The sequence below is a fragment of the Anabrus simplex genome, chromosome 3, assembly GCF_040414725.1.
Source record: "Anabrus simplex isolate iqAnaSimp1 chromosome 3, ASM4041472v1, whole genome shotgun sequence".
Taxonomy (NCBI): Eukaryota; Metazoa; Arthropoda; class Insecta; order Orthoptera; family Tettigoniidae; genus Anabrus; species Anabrus simplex.
In genome coordinates this window covers 222,878,078-222,900,523 of record NC_090267.1, presented here as the reverse complement: position 1 = coordinate 222,900,523, position 22,446 = coordinate 222,878,078, and the positions used below count along the sequence as shown (strand labels likewise).

General features: G+C 37.6%; 1 protein-coding gene across 1 annotated transcript in view; it reads left to right on the top strand.

Moving 5' to 3' along the window:
- The window catches only part of htt (huntingtin), a 900,697-nt gene that overhangs the window by 391,609 nt on the left and 486,642 nt on the right, over nt 1–22,446 (top strand). The window contains exon 17 of the mRNA XM_067142878.2: nt 17,288–17,382. Coding sequence (XP_066998979.2) covers nt 17,288–17,382 — 95 coding nt within the window. The remainder of the gene's footprint in view (nt 1–17,287; nt 17,383–22,446) is intronic.

The window sequence follows — 22,446 nt, the reverse complement described above, 5'->3', positions numbered from 1 at the left end:
GAATAGATGAAATTTGAGTGGAGATGATAAAGGCAGCTGGAGCTGTAGGCCTGCAGTGGACATATCGGATTCTCAGGAATGTCTGGGAGAATAAGGAGGTCCCTGAGGATTGGCAAAAAGGAATAATCATCCCAATTTTCAAGAAAGGTGATAAGAAAGTTTTGAAGAACTACAGGGGAATTACTCTAATATCCCATGTTGCTAAGATAATGGAAAGGATACTGGAAAGTAGAATAAGGTTGAGGGTTGAGAAGCAGATACAGGAAAATCAGTTTGGTTTCAGAAGTGGAAGGTCAACAATAGAGCCCATTTTCATTATCAGACAACTAATGGAAAAGCATTGGGAGTACGGGAATGATATGGTGATGACATTCATTGATATTGAAAAGGCATATGACAGTGTCCCTAGGACGAAAGTTTGGAACAGTCTGGTGCAAAAAAGAATTGGACAGGTATTAATAAAAATGATCATGGCATTGTATAAGGAATGTTGTAGTTGCGTGCAAACACAAGTTGGCAGGACAAGTTGGTTCAAAATAACTAGTGGGCTGAGACAGGGAAGTGTTCTATCACCAATCCTGTTTACAATAGTAATGGATGACATCATGAGAATGGCAAAAGCAGCATATGGAGGAAGAGAAATGAACATGATGTTATTGTGATTTGGGGAGAAGACGACAGGAAGGTTCAAGAACAGTTGAATGTGGTGAATGGGAAGATTGAAGAATGTGGATTGAAAATAAGTGTAGAAAAGAGTAAAACTCTTGTTATGACTAGAGGGGAGAAAGAAGGGAAAGGTCAGATTAGACTTGCAGACAAGTCCCTGGAAGTAGTGGAAACGTTTAAATACCTGGGGAGTGAATTAATGGAGAATGCTTGACTGGATGCTGAGATTAGTAAAAGGATTCAAGCTGGAAGTTGTTTCTATCATAGTGTAAGAAATATGTTATGGGACAAAGATGTGCCAATGGAAGCAAAGGATACTATGTACAAGATGTATTACGTACCCATAACAACTTACGGAGCAGAAACTTGGACAATGACAAAGAAGGATGAGAGTTGAATACAGGCAGCCGAAATGAAATTCTTGAGGAGTATGATACAGAAGAGTAGAAGAGACAAAATAAGGAATGAGAAAATCCGGGAAGAAATTGGAGTGGAAAAAATGAATGATAGAATAGAGAAGAGCCAACTAAGATGGTTTGGGCACATAAAGCAAATGAGCGACGAAAGAATGCCAAAAAAGGTGATGGAAATGCAAATTCAAGGAAGGAGAGGCCGTGGACGACCGCGATTGAGATGGAAGGATACCATCCAACGCAGCATTATAGAAAGAAACCTGGACTGGGACACAGTGTTGGAAGAGGAGTGGTGGAAAGACCGAAGAAAGTGGAGAGGAACCATATTTGCCCCTACCCGGCTACAGCTGGATAAAGGGAAATGATGATGATGATGATGATGATGATGATGATGATGATGATGATGATGAGAATATCACAATAATATCTTCTGTTAACTCCATCACAAGAGGAGTACTGATCACACGTAATTGATGTCAAGATCACACACACTTATTACACAATGACTGTAGATATGTGCACAAAGAAGCACTTGATCTGTAGTACGATGTGAACTACACAAACCATGACATAGAATAAGATGAAATGTGTAGGGTGAAACGCCTAATATAGTCAACTAGTGGAGTTCGCTTTGAAAAGAGAATGCTCTCCCACTTGTACATATTCACTCTGTTAGCAGTCATCTTCCAGAGTTGAATGGATGCTCAATTTTTAGCTCTTTACACCCTCTATCTACTGAACTGTTTTCATTCAAGTTAAATCGTGTGCTCCACAGTAATTATGACTGCATCCTTTGGATTTTAGGCGCACGTAGTGTGGGTGATGGGGACTCCCAACTCTGAGTTAGGGAAACCCCCAAAGGCCATCTGGTCTTTATCACTGCAATGCTGTCTTAAGTAGCATCATTAAGAATGTGTCGAGAAATAAATCACATTTTTACATCATTAGATACTGCAAATTATGCGGAGTTTATCAATCCTTCTTATGTAGTTTTTCAGGGCTTGTGACGAATTTTCATTATTATTATTATTATTATTATCATCATCATCATCATCATCATCATCATCATCATCATGATTATTATTTTGTATAGGCCAGCTAAGGACCACGACATTCAACTATTACATTTTGGAATGCGCTTTGATGTTTGCCCAGTAGTTGCGTATCCTCAGGCTGTGTTGCTCCTTCCTCTCCTTTGTCCAAAGGGCGCCAGTCTTCTTCATTGGTAGTCTGTCCTGGAACTCCTTATGTTTAAGTATCTTGTCCGATCCTTTAAGTTTCCTTCTGTTATTCCTGGTTCCTGTAGATCTTTATCCACTTCTATCAACCATGGTGACTTGGTCTTCCTATTTTGCCAGTAGCTGAGAATCTGGTTGGTCAACCTGGTCGGATGCATCCTATAGATGTGCCCATAGAATGCTAGGCATCTCTTTCTTGCTACATTCATTGTTCTTTCACAGTACTTGTAGAGAGCTCTTGGTTAGGCCGTCTTCTATAACTGTCACCTTCCTTGACTGGCCCCAGTATCTTCCTCATTATCTTTCTTTCCTGGATTTGAAGTTTTTCCATAAGTCCCTTCCTGTTGAGTGTTAAACATTCTGAAGCATGTAAGGCTTCAGGGCGGATGACTGTCCGGTAGTGCTTCATCTTAGTATTAGAGAGAGAGACACTTTTTATTATAGGTATTCTGCGTCAGTTGGTAGGCCATTTCAAGCGTGTTAACTCGAGTTGACAAAGCTGTTCCTTCAGTGAGATTAGATTCCAACTATTCTCCCAAGTACTTAAACCTGTTGGTTTTCCTGATCTCTCCCTGTTCCGGATGCAACGTACAAGGAGATTCACCGATGTTCATGATGAATTGTGTTTTTCAAGATATACAGGTAGCCCAACCTTTGTTGCTTGTTGTCTGAGAACATTTAATTGTTTCACTGAAGTTTTTATTGAATTAGATATAATGGCCAGGTCATCGGTAAATCTAGACAGTCAACATTGAGCTCATTGCGCTTATGTCCCAGATAAATGCCACTTGGAATCTCCTTTCTAGCTAATTCCTTTCGCCACTCTCTTATTACCTTTTCCAGGGCACAGTTAAAGAGGAGAGGGGACAAACCATCTCCCTGTCTCACTCCTGATTTAATTTCTAAACTTTCTGATATGGTTCATCTGAACTTTACTCATGACCTGGTGTTGCTTAAAGTCTGTTTGATTGGGTTGTGGGTCTTCTCATCTAGTCCTAGTTCCTGCAAAATCTTCATAAGAGTAGGTCTATCTACTGAGTCATACGCCTTTGTAAAGTCGACAAAAATGACAGCGTATTTCTTACCGGCCATTTTTGCTTGATGTAATACTGATTGAAGATTGAGTATCTGTTCTGTACAAGAGCGTCCTTTTCTAAATCCTGCCTGGTACTCTCCTAATTGTGGGTCTAGTTGAGGTTCGACTGTATTTAAAAAGGCTTTAGAGAAAATTTTGTATGTGACAGGTACCAATGAGATTACTCGATAATTATTGATGTCAGTCAAGTCTCCTTTCTTGTGCAAGGGATGAATCAATGCAGTGGTCCAGTCACTAGGTAATGTTTCGGTCTCCCAGATGTTTTGTAGAATTTCTGTCAATTTGCTTACAGTCTTGTCTCCAGCCTGCTTCCAAAGTTCAGCTACTATTGAATCTTCTCTGGATGCTTTGTTGTTTTTCAGAGACTGGATGATTTGTATTACTTCTTCTTTGGATGGTGGTTGCGAGTTTGGTTGCTTGATGTTATCTTGGTAAGTAAAAAAGGTATCAGGTGATTCACAATTAAGGAGATCCTCGAAGTACTTGGCAAGAAAGTGGCAATTGTCAGAGTCATTATAGACTATCTTCCCATCTGGTCCACGGAAATGGAGACTGGGTGGACTGTAGTGACTAAGGTTCCGTTTAAAGCCTCTGTAAAAGTTTCTGGTGTTGTTCCTCTTGAAGTCATCATCCATCTGTGTCAATTGGTTTTTGTGAATTACTGTTTCACTTGTCTGATGATATTGGCAGTTATCTTCCGTTGCTCTAAGAACTTCACTCTGTTGTCTTGTGTCTTTTGTGAGTTCCACTTTAACCAGGCCATCTGCCCCTGCATTATCGCTTCTTCACATCTAGCTGTCCACCAGGCATGTTTCTTCTGTTTTAGTAATGGCGCAGTCTCTGTTGCTACTTTAACTAGATTTTCTCTCAATTCATCCCAGTCTCTGAATTCTATTCTTTCCATTTTCTCTGTAAAATGTTTGCAAGTTGCAAGTTTTTCTAAATCAAACTTAGTAAGTTTAACTGACTTGGTTCCTTTGGTGTTCCTAGGTAGAAATTTCAGCTTTATTTTGGAGAGGTAGTGGTCGGAGTCCAAATTTGCTCCTCTTAACACTCTTACATTCTGGATTTCTCTATGAGCTTTCCTTGCAATTGCAACATGATCTATCTGAAATTCTCCTAAGAGGTTGTTGGGTGACGTCCAGGTCTTCTGTTTCTTTGGTAGTCTCTTAAAGGCCGTTGACTTCATTACCAGGTTGAAGGCTTTATAGAGTCCCACTAGACGCTCCCCATTTCTATTTGTTCGTAAGTGAGCTGGGTATTCTCCAACAATGTCTCTAAATTTGTGCTCTTTCCCTAACTGTGCATTGAAGTCGTCGAGTAAAATGAGTGTATGACGCTCTGGGACTTTGCTGATAATGTCCTCTAGTTCTTCCCAAAATTTGTCGGTACTTTCAGGGTTACGTTTATTGTCTTCAGTGATAGGTGCATGAACATTTACTGCAGTGTATATCTTGTTTGTGCACCGGAAGGTTAGAAGGGATACTCGACTGTTGGGCAAGTTGAAGTCAATTACTGAGTCCAGTATCTTATGGCTTACAATGAACCCAGTCCCCAGGTGTGGCACATTCTTCATTCTGCTGTGCCCTACTTTTCCCTTAAAAATACGGTACCCCTGCGAATCAAAGGCATGCTCATCTGTATACCTGGTTTCCTGTATTGCTGCGAGTAGTATCTTGTGGTGAGTCAAAGTGTCTGTTAAATGCTTCAGTTTGCCTAGCTTAAGTAGTGAGTTGATGTTCAATGTGGCGAAATAGTTCTGTTCCTTATATCGGATCTTATTGCTAGTAGTTCCAGGATGCTCCGACTCGTCCTCAAAGCATGTTGGTATGGCCTCCCGAGAATCTGAAGGCCTACTAACACCGCCTAAGGCGGAGGTGGATTTGATACCACCTGGGGTAGTTACTTCGGTGAGTTTGTCCTCCATGCTTTAGTTGAAAATTGTCTTAGGACACCAGAGGTTAAACCCCTTGATCGAGTTACTACTGAGGTTGTGAGCTCGGTAGGTTTATTTAGGGTTTTCTCCCTTAGACTGGTTCCCTTCGCAGGCTTACAATGGAGACCCATCTTCCCCAGAGTGGTTCTTCTGCCTTCCTTGCCGTTGGATGATGTAAACCATCTTCATCCGCCTCGGAAGCCGTTGACCGTTTTTCTCTCAAGTTTATTAATGTATTATCGCAGACCACCAAGATTGCTCCCAGCAGTAGGCAAAGATCTGTTGCCTTTGAAATGCCTCAATGGAAGAGTGGAGTTATATATCTAGTTGGTAGTATCTATGAAGACCAAGAAAATTTAGCGAGTGTGTGGTTGTTAGGGCAAGGTTAGCAACCAAAATAACGTCTTAGTAATTTATCTATGGAGCAATTGTAGCAAAATCCAGCATGGAGGCACTTAGGGCAATAAAATGAAATAAAATTATGCCCTCAAATCAATTAAACAAGCTCTAGACTCTTACGATAACAGGTTCACACAACCACCACACCAATTAAATGCTCAAATACTCCCTGATACCCACTAACACTACACAGAACACGAGTAAAGATGTTAAGATCGCGGAGCTCCACTACACACGATCTCTTCCAGTGAACTTCTATTTTATTATTATTATTATTATTATTATTATTATTATTATTATTATTATTAGGGAGCGGATTTTTATGTGCTAAAAATGTGAAAAATATTTAATTTTTTTTGTGTGCTGAAAAACTTTAAAATATGTGATTAAAAAATTGAAATTATTTTCCTTTAAATATCACATAACTACTCGCGCTCAAGAAGTAAATAAGTATAATGTTTTGTACTAGAATATGGTGCTACCAAACGTGCTCCTTAAGGCAAAATGATGTCTGTGTATGGAAACGTGCTGTATGGTACATTAATTTTTGATATTCCAGTGTAGATATTATGAATGGTTATTTTTTAAAGGTAATGATTTGTTTAAATATGGCAAAAGCAACCTATCATCTTTGAAAAAATAGTACCAGTTTGTACTCACCCATCACACGCTGGAATATTAGTTGCTAGAAGTAGTCTCAGAATTGCAGTGAACAACAAAGGTCATCTCCAAATTGTCCATCACAAATGCATGCCGATTATCTCTAAAGAACGCCTTATACTGCGAAAAATCACAGGAAGTCAGACGTGTATAGTTAAAGAGAGGAATGTCACCAAGAATAACGCCATCAATTTTGCCAACATGAGCACCCTATAATACATTAGAAATTTGGCACATTGTTTGAAATCCTCTGTTTTTCCTGAAAAAAATTTGATATTTGACCTTTAACAGTCCCTGTACCTGCGAAGCCAGGAGTGAATCTAATTTATTTTCAACAGCGTGCACTTCCTTCACTGTTTCGGACAACAGGTTAGTGGATTTTTCAAGTATGTCTATAGCTTTACACAAGAAGCTAAGATTGGCAGATATAAATGCCAAATCATTTTTCAAAGAGCTGTCTTTTAGTATCTCTTGAAGAAATTCAGTTGACGACGCGTCGTTTTTATCTAGCACATTCACAGCGGATGCAAAATTTTCGAAATTGTCTGCGTAGTATACCACAGCGCTAAGCGAGGTACCCCACCGCGTAACAATAGGCAGAGGAGGAAGCGCAAGATCCGGGTTTTTCTCTTTAAAGGGATCGATTCTTGAGGGTGCTTTTACAAAGACTTTTTTGCCATTAGACACTAATTTATCGACTTGAGGATACTGAGCCCGCACAGTTTCACATAACCTGTGCGGAGCATGAACAACGCAAGTTACGTGTATCATTTTCGGAAAGCTCACAGAAAGGCCTTTGGCTGCCTTTTTCATGTAAGCTGCACTGTCAGTAAGGAAAAGCAATACATGGTCGTATGTTATACCTTTTGGCCAAAGTAAGTGCATGGCTTCATTGAATAACCTAGCTACAGTGACATGGTTTGCAGCAAGCATTTCTTTACACGCTACCAAATAAGAATGTTCGCAAGCAGTTTTGTCATTCTTCAACACACCAACTACAACATTTCCTACTTTTCTGCCACTTGAATCAGTGGTTTTGTCAATGCTCACCCACAGTTTTTCGCTATCACATACTGCCCGAATTCTCTGTAAAGTTTCTTCGTAACATTTTGGGAGATAGTTTTTCCTTAATGTGGATTCGTCTGGAGGCTCAAAATTAATGTACCTTGTTAGGAAATTTCTCAGTCCTGGATTATTTATTTTACCAAGAGCAATATCGGCGCAAACAAATGCTCTGCACACATCTAAATAATACTGGGACTATTTAGATGGGCCTGCATTTGAAGTAGGTGGTTCAGGTATTAGTAATTGTCGCGAATGCACACGCGAAGCAGCCGCAGTATGCTTATTTCCAGACAAATGCTGGATTACTTGAGAACGTTGATCTGCACGTACTGTTTTACCACACGGTTGGCAAAATAATACTTTTCCATCGGTAGTGAAAATGCTTTTAAATTCCACTACATATTGTTGAAGACACGACCTTGTACTCGACTTCTCTTTTGGCATTATTTTGCGGGTTACGACACACGCATTTATGGTGAATCACTGTTTCAATAAAAAGAATAGCAGCGGATACTGAAGGAAATATTTCTTATAAATCCATACAAAATCACACGACCACGGGAATGATATATGGACTCGAACAGCTAACCTTACTCTTAGGAGTGATGAAATTCCACTACCTAATGGTGGGGCAATATTCTTCAGAGTCTCCCATGTCGTAACAGAATTACGTCACCTTATCTCTCCGTGATTGCCTTTCGCTGATATTCTAGAAACAAAACCCAAGAGGGCTGACTCATAAAGAGTTGGAATAACATCATGCAAGGAAACATCTTGTGCAGCAAATCAAATCGCTGTCTAAATGTAACGACGTAGCCAGTGACCAGCAAGTTTTAGAACTTATGGAGGGAAGTCCATAAATAGCTGAAACATTCAGATACATTATGTTAAATACACTGTTAAAAACAATACCGTAATCGTAAAATGAAAATATGAGCATTGTTTTATAACACAGAAGCATTTTAAATTTTATTGATCAACAAATATTGGCGATTCATGTGCTTATTATAGATTTTCTTAAACTATGTATTTACATTTAAAAAATGTGAAAATATGTGTTTTTATGTGAAATAAGATTCAGTTTTTGCACTTGTGGATGCACAATAGGAATAATGAACTTCGTAACTTGCGTTAAAACTTACACAAAAAAATATGTAATTACATAAAAATCTGCTCCCTAATTATTATTATTATTATTATTATTATTATTATTATTATTATTGAGCCCGCAAAATCTGTGTGTTGGTTTCCAGGAAATAGGAAGGGAAATGATAGTAATATACAGTTCTTATATTGAAACCCTGTAACTTAGCCATGCCTTCTGACACTGGCAGCATTTTAAGCTTAGCATCATATCGTCAGCTCCCTTGCTCGATAGGGATGGTAATACCAAGGTCAGGCTGTATTCAGAGCTCTTCTCTCTCCTTACGCATAATTAGAGCTCCAGCCTTTGAACTCGCACAGCGTTATTCGTATCTTGGACAGAGCATAAAATTATATTTGCAAACAAATATTTCTTCAATTGATGCGGAAAATGGCATATATATTTTTCTAGGCTTCCTGACATGTCTAATAACGTGGTATTTAACGGTTTCGATACGGATGGCTTGCTTGACATTATTGAGACCTATACTAACCTATGGTCTACCTGCAAAGTATCTTATTACTAGTGCTAACCTGCACAAACTAGAAGGAATCCAACGTTGCACTGAACAACTAATGAACAAGAACAGCTGCCTATCTTCCCTCCCGTCAATCGCTTCCTTGTGCAAACAAAGCAACGTTTCCTTCTTGCACAAATCCCTCAAAAGGGCCATTCACCTTTCAAGATTCCCTCAACTCTCCTTATCCTACAGCTCTTCCATCTTATACCCTCCTTTGCACAAACTGAGTGCTACAAACTAGGTTTCTATGCTCGTTCAGCGCGGCTTTGGAACGACCTCTCCACCAACATTAAATGCAAAAAAATAAATATAGTTAAATATTATGTTAGGAAGCACATGTGGTGAGAAAATATATGTGAATATGTGGAAGAATGAATCAGGGAATGAAAGGATGTGTAAATGGGAAATATGTATAGATTATACCTTGTTACCTTTCCTGTAAATAATGTATATTGTACCGGGAGGTACACCCGCCCCGTTCACTCGAAAGAAGCGCCTTGGAGAATGCCATCTGATATATGAAGTTCGCAACATTTCATACAAGTTGTTTGGACTTTTCTCTACAGATGTCTCTACTAAAAAATGGATGTTATGCCCTCTGGTGCGAAGAGGAATTATTAAAATTGTTAAGTCATTTTTTTATTTTAAGGTTTACTACACTGAGTTGATTATTTTTTGTTTTTGTAGTTGACAACACTTCGATCTCTTCCCGCTAATTTAAGATGGGGGCCAATAGAAAATTTTGTATATTTTTTCAGCCAATCAAACTATGTCTAGTATTTATTTAATTATCCAATAAGAATTGGGAGGGTTTCGGGCCTTAGCCCAGAACTCTCTAGAACCTTCCTTTCAGGTATAAAAGCTGGCACATTTTCAAGCAGGTGGTCTTATTCTTTGCTCCAGTCTAGTGTTCGTGATTGTAAAGGGAGGCGGGGGTGCTTTGCCCATTGTCGAGTAGTTCATCAGCTCAAGGTAATGGCAGTCCTGGTTTTACTAAGTGATAGTCTTTGAAAGCTAGCTCGAGGGCAAGGTTTCCGATCTTTAAAACTATGTAACTTTAATTTTCTGAAGTGTAAATTTCAAACTAGTGAAAAGAACTTAGCTGAAATCAGGAAATAGAGAGTGTGATACCCTCTCGGGTTCTCTATCAACTTGATTTTGAGGTGACTGTGATTTTGTAACCTTTTTTAGTTTGTAATCCTTGTAATTTAAATATTCTCTCCATCTATTCACCTCAGTAGTATAGCTTAGCCTCTGTAACTTCGGGCCATAAGTCCAAATAGGGTTTTAACTTTCATTTCATTTTCAAGGAGCGCAAATGTCTGCCTCCTCTCCATTTTGATTTTTGGGCCAGTAACTTAACCTGTTGTTTTTCACAAAGGCTACCGGAATGGGTACTTGATACCCCTGTCTCATTTCTTTTATGTAAAGAGGTAGACTGTTGAGCACATATGTTAGGAAGCACATGTGGTGAGAAAATATATGTGAATATGTGGAAGAATGAATCAGGGAATGAAAGGATGTGTAAATGGGAAATATGTATAGATTATACCTTGTTACCTTTCCTGTAAATAATGTATATTGTACCGGGATTGAATTCTAAAATGTAGGTTGTGCCTTTGATAGGCCTGGAAATTTCTGGAAATAGATTCCTAAGTTTCATAGAGCAAATTGATCTTTCTAGTAGTGTAACTGTTGAATGGTGCCTTTGGAAGGCTGTAATGTCATAAGATTCAGGAGTAGTCTCCTAGATTAACTTGTAGAGCAATGATGCTCTGATTTTGATGTAAAAGAACTTGGGAGACCCGTCTCCTTCACTGTTTGTTAATGGGAGCAGTTGTGCTCATGCAACATTGGTAATTATGGAGCTGCAAGCTCAAGTTTGCTTATTTGTCATTCATTGATTGTCATGATTTTCTAAACGTTGTCACCTACCTTGTAAGGAAATTTTGGTACCTGAAATTGTAAAATCTAACTTTGGAAAGAAAAAAAAAAAGAAATATAACTTTAGTTTTAAAGTTTTAAATTAATCTTCTGATTACCTTCTGTTGACGCATTCATGCCCGCACCTTCTTTCACCTCTGTCCACCACGATAATTCCGTAACATATATGATTGTTTTATAGACATGATATTGTATAGGCTTTTGGGCTTGTGCCGTGTCAAGAAAATAAGGTGAAATTCTTAACGTTTCACAGAAAACTGTGCTCTGCGTCCTCGGAAGAATTCTTGACTGTCCACGAGAAAGGCTTCTTAAACAACGACACTTTTGAATTTGGAACGTTATAACAGAAGTAGAAGTGGAAATGGTACGTTCATTCACCACCAGATGGACCCCAGGATGTGGCACAACGCTAGCGTTTGAAGCGGAAGCTCACCGAACGATCACAATCAGACTAAGCAGTTCACATAACGTGTTAGCGTAACATATGACAGGTGTAAGACATAGACATAAGCCTGGAATGAAACATCTGGCGACAAGGAATGTACGAATTTGGAAAACACTGGGACAAAATAACAGTAGTGAAGGGACAGGGAAGGGAACTACCTACGTAAATTCTTTATGGCTGGCAACCAGGTATTACTTAATTGATAGCCGGTGTTCCTGTTGAAATTGATAGGATTTCTACATATTTCCACAGCTTCTCGTATAATCCTGGACCTGTAGTGTCTAGTGCGGGTAAGAGCTCGAGCATCTTGGAACATGACATCATGACCCGACGATAGAGCATGCTCAGCTATTGCCGATTTGTCAGGTTGGTTGAGACGAATATTGCATTCATGTTCTTTGATATGGGTACCAATGGACCGGCATGTTTGGCCGATGTATACTTTAGCGTACGTACGTATGTCAGAAAAACAAGTGAGAACAGGAAAAATAAATAACGATTTATGTTTGTTGGGTTATAGATTTTATTGTTATATGTAGTGTTTTAGATTCATTTACATTTCAGTTGTTACATCAGTGAAAATTAAATATGAACTTGTCTCATTGTTTCAGACCTAAATGTAATTCCCTCATTAAATGATGTTTTTCTATGAAATAAAAAAACCAATGGTATTCTTTCTAGCTGCAAACAAAATCAGTTGCACATTGTTGTTGTGTTTAGATAAAATATCATTGACTCTGTCTGGGTCAAAAGAGCTTCTTCTATCAAACAACAGATTTCCAGCAGCACTAAAATTTATTTCACTTGCTGCACTAGATGCAGGAAAAAATAAAATGCAATTATTACAAATTTGAAAAAACTTGATTTATCCACTTATTCAATACTAGCTGTAATACCCGGCGTTGCCCGGATAGTTTCTGAATATTTACCTTTAAGATTTGCATTACCAGTTAGTTATGTGTGATGTGAATTTTTATAGAATTCCTTTTTGACTTGCAGATTGATATGTTATGATCTGTTATGTAGTTTTAAAATTATTTAGATGTGTTTGATTTCAAGTTTTAGATTATTTAATTTTCGAGTAAAACTTCGTCCTTATGGAGGCTCGAATCGACTGGGAAGTATTTGATCCTGTCAAAAATTAATGTGATAACTATATGTATTTAGCCGTCGCACTATAGATACGATGTACAGGATTTCAACTGTCAATGAGACTTTCCCCCTCCCGCCCTCCACCACTAAGAGATATAAAATCTGGATTGTCACCATTCATCTCAGTGACCCAGAAAACTGTAGATTCAACACTGTTTTCGATATTTTTATATCTCACTCCCCCCACCCACACCCCAAAGGGGGCTGAACATGAATTTTAAAAAATTTGGAGTGTCACTAATTATTTCAGCTACCATGAAAACTATGGATTCGATAATATTCTAGATTACTTTTATACCACGCCCCTTGCCCCCTGCCCATAAGAGTGCTAGGGGTGTCTTACCCTCACGCGGTTTGTCTCCTGATACTAATTGATAAGTGTACCAAGTTTGGTGAAATTGCTCCAGTGGTTTAGGAGGAGATGTGTCATTTACACACCCACACACACACATACATCAATTTTTATATACAGTAAGAAGAAGAAGATAATATTCTTATATGTAGTTTTTCGATTAATTTTATATCTCACCCCCTTCGCTCCCCACTTGGACTTGCAAAAAATCCGGAGTAATACTATTCATCTCAGAGACCCTGAAATCTATGGATTCGAAACTGTTTTTAATTATTTCTATATCTCACCTCCCCTTTGCTCCCCACCTAAAAGGGGGCTGGACTTAAAAAAATTCTAGTGTATTACTTTTCAACTCAGTGACCCCGAAAACTATGAATTCGACACTATTCTCGATTATTATTGTAACTAACCCCCCCCCCCCCGACCCTCTCCCTGAAGGGCGCTAGGGATGGCTTACCCCCCACAGTGATCGTCTCCCGATAGTAAGTAATACGTGTACCAAGTTTGGTTGAAATTGCTCCAGTGGTTTAGGAGGAGATGTGTCATTTACACACACACACTTCTATTTCTATATATAGTAATATTTTTATACTCGTACTTCACCCCCTTTCCATCCCCGCCCAAAGAAGTCCTATGAGTGCCTTACACAACAGTATATTTTTTCCAGATATTAAGCCTTATTTGTACCAATTTTGGTTGGCAACTATGCCCAAACGTACATACATAATCTCACTGCTCTGGAATCCTGGAGCTGACGTTGCCATGGTTACGGCAGTTCATTTCTTTATCCGATTCATAGAGCAGGGGTAGTGTGGTGTCAATATCTCCGTAACGGTTGGTTTTAGGGCCTTAAAACATGGTTTTCGGGCCCCTAGGGCTTACCGAGTTTTGTTCTTACGTCAAGGGGATTAAATTGAGCTTTGTCTCGTCCTTATACGACAAATTCGTTATTTTGCCTATAATAGTATAAGAGAAAATAAAACCGTTGGGGTTTTCCTATAAAACCCCCGTCTTTTCAAAGATTTTAAAATGATATGCATATCGAAACCTTCCCCGGGGTGAGTATACTCTAAATATGAAGTTTGGTTGAGATCTATGCAGCTGTTTTGACGTGATGGTGGAACAAACAAACAGACAAACAGACATGAACAACTTTATTTATAAGACTATATAATTCATTCTCTGAGATTGATACAAGTTACATCAACATTGTAGACATGTTTCAAGCGTTTCGAGTTGTCATCAGTACATTACAATAAGACAATAAAATTATAACAATTTGATTAAAATAAAAAGTCTATTTTAGAGAATTAAAGTGTTCAGTATCTGTAGTTGAGATATTAATACTGTTACGTTCTCCGGGCCGACTACTGCGGCATTCCGTTAAAACATCAGTTATCCCTAATCCATTTGCTCATCAGTGTATAATAAAGATGTATGGATGTATGTTGTGTAAGGCAAACTACTGATGCTTTCGTCCCATGTGTATGATATTTATACCAGTGATATCTTTAAAATAAAAAAAATAAAAATCATTTACTACTACAGTATTTAGCTTGTGTTGCAAGCACCTATGACCTCAGGATTGGATAGTACTAGGCACTGATGAAAGAAAATTAATGATTTTGTGTGTACAATTCAAATTTTTGCCTCGTATATAATTTTAATCTCAGATTAGGTTAACAAAATACAAATGTAAGTTCAGTTCAATTTTAGTATGTTTGTTTGTTTGTTTGTTTGTTTGTTTGTTTGTTTGTTATGACTTCATGGGAAAAGGGCTCAGCAGAATTTCTCAAAATTTAGTATAAAAGTTCAAAAACAGCCAGAATGTGCACTAGGCATGTGGCATAGCAGTATCAAGGGTCCAAAGAGGGAAATATTTAATTACCCATTCTTCTTCTTCTTTTTTTCTGTGTGAATGGGTCACTTAGGACCACGCTGAATCAACTTTTGTTGAGCTTTCCTCCTTGCCCAGTAATTCTTCATTTTCATAGATTGTTGTAATTGCTATTCCTCTGACCAAGTACATCGTGTTGGTTTCTTCTCATCTTCCTCAAATCTCTTTGTGTGGACAACTTTCCTGATTACATTTCTATCCTGCAGATTTGGTGATCCTAATTCAGTGTGGTCTTATCTCTACTTGCTTATACCATTTTGATCTTGTACATTTAATTTTAAAAAAATGTGTAATTGAAAAGTAATTTTGTAGTTATTCATTCTTTCCAAATGGCTTATAAATTGAATTCATTGCAGTCTTATTGTATCAATAAATTTAGATATTTTTTAATATACCAAGTTGGGTTTGAGGTAATGTTTTCCATTTTTAATTCTTGGCCCTAAGATTTTTCCTCGTGATTTTTCTTCCTGTAATCTCGAATTGTTCTTTACATTTTTATGACTAAAGTTGAGCGTTTCTGAAGCATAAAGAGTTTAAGGTTTGATCACTGTTACGTAATGATGAATTTTACTGTTCCAGGACAAGCATTTTTTGTTATAAACATTCTTTGTGTGTTGAAAAGCAATTTCCATTTTCTGAATTCTTGAAGCTATTATGCCATTCATAGCCATTTTCAGTGTTCCATTCACCTAAGTACTTAAATTCCTTTACTTTTGCAATTTTATTCATATCAGTGGTAAGTTCAGGTGGAGTAGTTTCGATATTTGTCATAAATATATTTTTTCATATGAGATTTGAAGTCCAATTTTTGCTGCTTGATCTTCCAGTATAGCAGTCTGCATCAGAAATTTCTTTGGCAATTAGTACCATATCATCAGCAGATGCTAGACAGTCTATATCAATACCCTTAATTTTTGGTCCTAGTCGGTGACATGTTGTACCTGCTTTTTGCCACTCTCTGACAACTTTCTCAAGAGCAGAGTTAAATAGTAAAGGGGAGAGTCTATCGCCTTTCGTAACCGTTTAAAAAAAAAAAAAAAGAAAAAGAAAAAAAAGAACAACTTTAGAATCATTGTTGATTTTAACTGTCATGTTGTCGATCCCGTGTCACCTCTGTAAATTCAAATTTATGCGAGTAAAATGAGCACATAATTTTTTTTGTCACGTTGTTTATAGATGTTTTGTTGTTAAAGTAGTGAGCCGCTTGTTGTTGGAGAGAGTCGAACAGGGGACTACTCAATGTGTTCATATAAATGATGATTTCAGGAACTTCAATATGAAGAACGGAGTTGAATCGAGTGTCTGTAATGATAAGAAAAAAGTAAATTTTACTATTGGGAATGAATTTTGTTAAATTAAAAGTGAATGGCGTTGGAATCTATCACTTACCCCCTTTTCGTCTCTCATGGCTTGCTTGTCTAGACAAAGAATGCAGAATCAAATAGGTCGCTTTAATTGACTATTTACAAATTCAAACTGACAGCATATATAGGGATATCCATTTTACGTATGTTCTCTCAATAAGAGTTGACAGAAGTGGAGCAGTTAGAACACCTTAATAAAAAAGTTTTCGAACATAAACATTAAAGTGTATCATCAAGAATACGTGACCAAGGAGGAACCATCATATTAATAGACAAAAAGACTGAATTTAAATAACTACCCAAGTGATTCAACAGTGTTAAATTCATACTAAGTTTGTGTATCCCAGAACTTTTGTTTAAGGATTAACATTGTCTCAATGCATTCTTCTTCACACAAGTAGTTATTCTAATCAAATGGGTACTTTTATATATTGTTAAATAAGAAATTTTAAAATAACATGAACTAAATAGTTTTAAAAAATTTTAAAATATTATAATTAACCAAGGAAAGGGCACGAAGATCGGCGGAGCGTCTGAAGAAGTACTGGGAGAACCGCAAAGCCCAAATAATCCCTTCAAGGAGACCTGAACGATGGACTGACTAAAGTGATCCTATGTGGTCATAAAAGAAGAAGAATCAGAATTCTGGTTGTAATTTGAAGATTTTGAGTCAAGAAACTGGCTGATGATGCCCAATAACCAAATTGATGTTAATGTAAAGATTCTCTTTGTAAAGAAAAATAAATTGTATTAAAAAGGTGGACACCATCAAAGATTTTGAATAAATATTATAGGGTAGTACTTGCCAATAACAGTAAATCTACAATGATTTATTATCATGTAGAAGCTATCTGACTTTATAATATATTTACTACTATGAACCCACACTAGTCTAAGCTATTCTGTAACAATTACTAATTAGCCTATTCAAAAATAGCTTATATTACTTAAGTGGATCAGTTAAGAAAAAATCTTTGAATCGTTCTATGTTTGTAGGTCTTTCTGTTTGGAGCCTTCGGCCTGCAGATCCTATTGTTACTGGAGATGCAGAAACTCCTAAACACTTGTGGAGTATTCTGAAGGACAAACAGGTATGAGTAACTTAAGGTTAAAGTGCATGTTAATGGATATGCATGTAATTGGAAATGATAAATAGCATCCAGCCTTACATGACTTCCATATTGCCATTTCAGTGATTTTCTTCTCAATACCAGCCTTATTACTGTAAAAATATTCCACTTGAGTTCAGGCAGAGAAAACATACTAGTTGATACAATTTGTGAAGGTCTCAGGGTGTGGTGGTGATGATGGTGATGATGATGATAATCAAAAGAAGAAGAAGAAGTAGTAGTAGTTGTCGTCAAGATTTGAGTTGGAAAATGATGACTGGTGTTATTGTCTGGCTTCCAGACCCTTTTAAATGAGCTCCGTGAACTTAAAACTAGTCAGGATGATGCAGTGAAGATGAACTTAAGTCACAATTCAAATTCTATAAGGATAAACTTAAAGGATAAACTTAAATCCTGTTAGGACGAATTTAAGATAGAACCTTTCTTTTTGTTATTTGTTTTACTTCGCACTGACACAGATAGGTCTAATGGCGACGATGGGATAGGAAAGACCTAGGAGTGGGAAGGAAGCGGCATGGCCTTAATTAAGGTACAGCCCTAGCATTTGCCTGGTGTGAAAATGGGAAACCACGGAAAACCACAACATATACAAAAACAAACACACAACTTGCACCTGTTTTATTGTAGAAGTCAAAGCATGCTAAAAACATCAAGACTTGTGATACTTTATTATAAAACTTTTAGAAAACATAGACTTCCTACTGATGCAAGTTTTATAAAAACGTAGTACTATTTAAATTAGAAATAAAATGTTTTTAAAATTTAAAAATAAGAGTACTTAACATGTAATACAGAAATCAAAAGAATGTGTGTGTGATTGAACATAAAGATCAGTAACATCATAATGAACTGTTGAACAATTGTAGACTTTTACATTTCTCACCCAAGCACATTTTAACACCACAACATATCAATATAACTTAGAATTAGTCATCTAAAACTAGAATAAGTAATGTTTTACTATTATATGTTAATTTAAAAAAGACCAAGGTTCTTCAGCAGCTGAAGATGACCCACACATAGGGTCGAAACTGGTACTGTAATGTAAAATGTTTTAAGTACCTCACAATAAATAATAGTATTGATTAGGTGGAAAGTCCACCTTCATGCTTGTGATCATTGGAATTATCAATATGGCCTGAAGATGGTTTTCCATGGCTTTTATATGTATTGAATAGGTGACAAAACAAACCATTTAGCATTCTACGTAAAGCAACTTGTATAAAAAATTTAAAAAACCATAGACTTTGCTGGGATTGTTGCCTAGTATTTTTCTAAATTTTCTTCCTTTCCTCATCATTGACTCTAACAAGATTTTTAGCTTGAGTCGCACATGGATCCACACCATAATGGTGATCATGAATAGCATCAAAGCAGCTGGTTTGTTCTTTTTTGAGAGAAGAGAAAAAGCAAGCTTATGCTGGGAACTTTTTCACAGTACCTTCAACATGTTGCTGATATCCAACCTGATTAACTCCTGACAATGGCCTAACATCATGGCAGGGTTCCTGGAAAAATTGTTCTAAGGGCAAACATTCAACTTTCATAGGGCGAACTGGCCTCAACCGTTTGGTAGGGGGATCGTAAAAATTTGTAAATTGTGGGGCATGTTTCTGAACACTAAATAATACCAGCCTTGGAGAAGTGCTCTAATGCATAGCTTACAGCAGCAATATGCTTAGAACAAGCCTTGGGGCCTGTGTCAGCAACACATTCACATTCCCCTCCTATAATGTCACCAGGTACTCATAAAATAAGCTTCACATTAAAGGTCTTATGTTTTATGTACTCAGATCTCACAGCATTGCATATTAGAATTTCATCGTATTGAAATAAACATTTTATAAACAAAACAAACTTTTCAGTGAAAAGTCTGTATCCAGCATCACACAATGATTTGATCTGTAGTTGGAAACAGGTGCTCCATCTATTTCTGATTTTCTAAATATGAAATAATCCATCGAATGCACATTTGTGATAGTGATCTTCACCTTATGGCTGAAGGTCAAATCTTCGAAGGAATCGGCACTGGGAAGCTTAAGGCTCCATCTGCAGTTTCTATTTATGATTTAAGTCTTGTGGAGTTATATTTATATATTTATCAATGTACAATACTCAAGTAATTGTAATCTTTAGGAGAAGGCGTGCTGACTCCTATTCATTATTTGGATAGTAAAGCGTGTTAGAATTTTGTAATTACTGCTGTTTTAATTCTTCCTTCCGCTAGTTTTACCGCCTCTGGTTCGTAGCTCATTTTGCAGCTGTTTAACGCTTAAATGCTGAACATTTTCCATTATATACTAGGGGATATACCTATACAATTCATTAATATAGTCTTGGAGTAAAATTAGAGAAAAGATAATTTACCTCAGCTTAGAAAACTTGGTCACAATCTTATATTCCTCGTAGCTGACTGGGAGAAGGTCATCTTGTGCTTACCCAGTACTACACGATCTCTATCTGGTGTGAACTTTCTCCGCCTACATCCCTATTAAGGCATCATCAAAAGAAAAGTAAGCACCACATAGGACATGAAAATGAAAAACTCCCTAGGCCTCACAAACCTAATACCTTCAGGGTTGGAAAGGAGCAAGACTTGACCAAGGGAGGTTAGATAGGATAGATGAAAGTAAGGAGTCTGGCACCAGTAAGTTGAAACAATACAACACTTGGTCAATTAGGGCCTCACGTTCACCCATCCTCGCTACCAAATTAGGAGCTGCTGGGGCCCCCTTTTAGTCACCACCTATGACAAGCAAGGAATACCATGGATGTATTATATCACCCCACCCACTTGAGGAGTGCAATCAACTACTGCTATAGCATTATAAATGCGTAACTTTCTTGCAACTTGATCTTTGCATTTTGTAATGCTTGAAGTTCATCCAGGCGTCCGCTCATGACCTAATTGCTCTAACTACCTGCCAAAGTGTTCTGACGAAAACCTGTTTTGTTGGCTATACCACACCACTTTAAAACCTGGGTCACCTTAGTTAGCAAAAAATATATTCTCCTTGTTTTTATGCAGCAGTCTCAAAAATGCTTCAGAGTATAAATAGGTCTGGAAAGAAGAAATGGAATGAAAGAATGGAAAATATGGACTTCAGGAACTCCAGTCGAAAAGCAAGGAGTGTTCTAAAGCAAACGTGTATCGAGTGCTCCTGTAGTACAGTTTCAAGCTGCAGTTACTGCTAATCAAGTTGCCTCTCACATTGTGTGAGTTTCAATGATTTCAGGTTATAAACATCATACACGTACGATCAAGGGCAATCCAAAGCAGTTAAAGACAACAGCTCCAATTGCTGCTTCATTTGCTTCATCATTTACCACTGAAGACATTGATATTGCCGTAAAAGACCTCAAGGTAGGTGAAGCTCCTAGATTCGACGGTATACATCCAGAGTTTTTACTCCATTGTGGGAAGAACACTAGAAGTTGGTTGGCACAGTTTTTCACAGATATCCTCGTCACAACTAAACCTCCATCTGAATTTAAAATGAGCCAAGATTATTGCCATCCTAATCTAGGAAGCCCAGTAACAGGCCAGAAAGCTATAGCCCAATTGTACTGTTAAGTGTATGTTATAAACTCCTGGAAAGACTTGTGTAAAACAGAATTGGACCTAAAATTCTTGAACAAATCCCTGTGGAAAAAGCTGGCTTCATACCTAAGCATAGCTACGCTGACCAAGTTCTTGTCCTGAGTACCTACATTGAAGTGGGTTTCCAAAAAGACTTAAAAACCTCTGCATTATGTACAGGCCTTATACCTGCATATGACACTGTATGGAGACAAGAACTAATCTATAGATTTCTTCATACAATTCAGTGCAGAATAATTGTCAGTTATCAGTCTTGTGAATAACATGCAAAGTAACAGGATATTCCAAGTTGTGCTTGGTGATGACATCAGCAGACCAAAAAAACTGGATAATGGACTTCCACAAGCTTCAGTTCTTGCTCCCATTTTATTCGACTTGTGTACATCAGGCTTGCCTGAAACAGAAGTACAGAAGTTTAAGTATGCTGATGACCTTGCTTTGGCAATCAGATACAGGTTGATGGAACAAACTGAAGAGTACCTATCAAAAGACCTCTCCCATCTAGGTGATTGTTTCTGCAAGTGGTGACTGAAACCTAACTTATCCAAAACACAGACAACATGCTTACATTTGAACAACTGACTTGCAAACAAGAACTTAAAAGTACATTTTAATGGCAACCTTCTTTATAATAATCAGACCCCAATGTACCTGGGAATAAACCTGGACAGAATGTGAAACAGCATCTGAAACATTTAACTTGCAAACTAAAAACCAGGAACTTAATCATTCACAAACTTTGTGGCACTACATGGGGAGCCTCTGCTGACACCCAACTGTTCATATGTAGGATAAGTAGATCTCAAGTTGAACAGTACTATGAGGTTAATCTCAGAAAGCATTAGATCATACCCACACACTGGATCCCTGTGCTCAGCCACAGAGCCTCTGTGAATCTTCATTGACAGATACTTTCGCTCTTGATTACAGGAATATAAACATTAACTCCAATCTTCCAACACACTAGAGATGGACGAAGTGGCATTGCTAACTCTTTTGAAACATTCGATGCGGCACAGTGAATTGCTTCGAAGCATTGTGTTGACTCATGGTGCACTTCTGTCTCAGACTACAAGAGAAGCAGTGTTCTGTACACAGTACCTTGACAGTGTTTCAAAATAACGTGGTGAAGCAGAGTGTTAACACATGGTGCACTTCCATCTCAGACTGCAAAAGAAGCAGTGTTTTGCAATGGCATGGTGAGACTTGAATCACGCTTCATAGCTAAGTTCAATTTACTGAATAAAATGTTCAGCGCTCTGATAATGATAAAATATGAGGTTGATGAAATATTTAATGTGCAAACGTACAAAATACAGTATAATAAATAGATGATGTACAATATAATAAGTACCAGTATATAGTAATAAACTGTGTTTGCTTCTTCACTACGCGCTTACAGTGATATTGAAAAGGAATCAGTT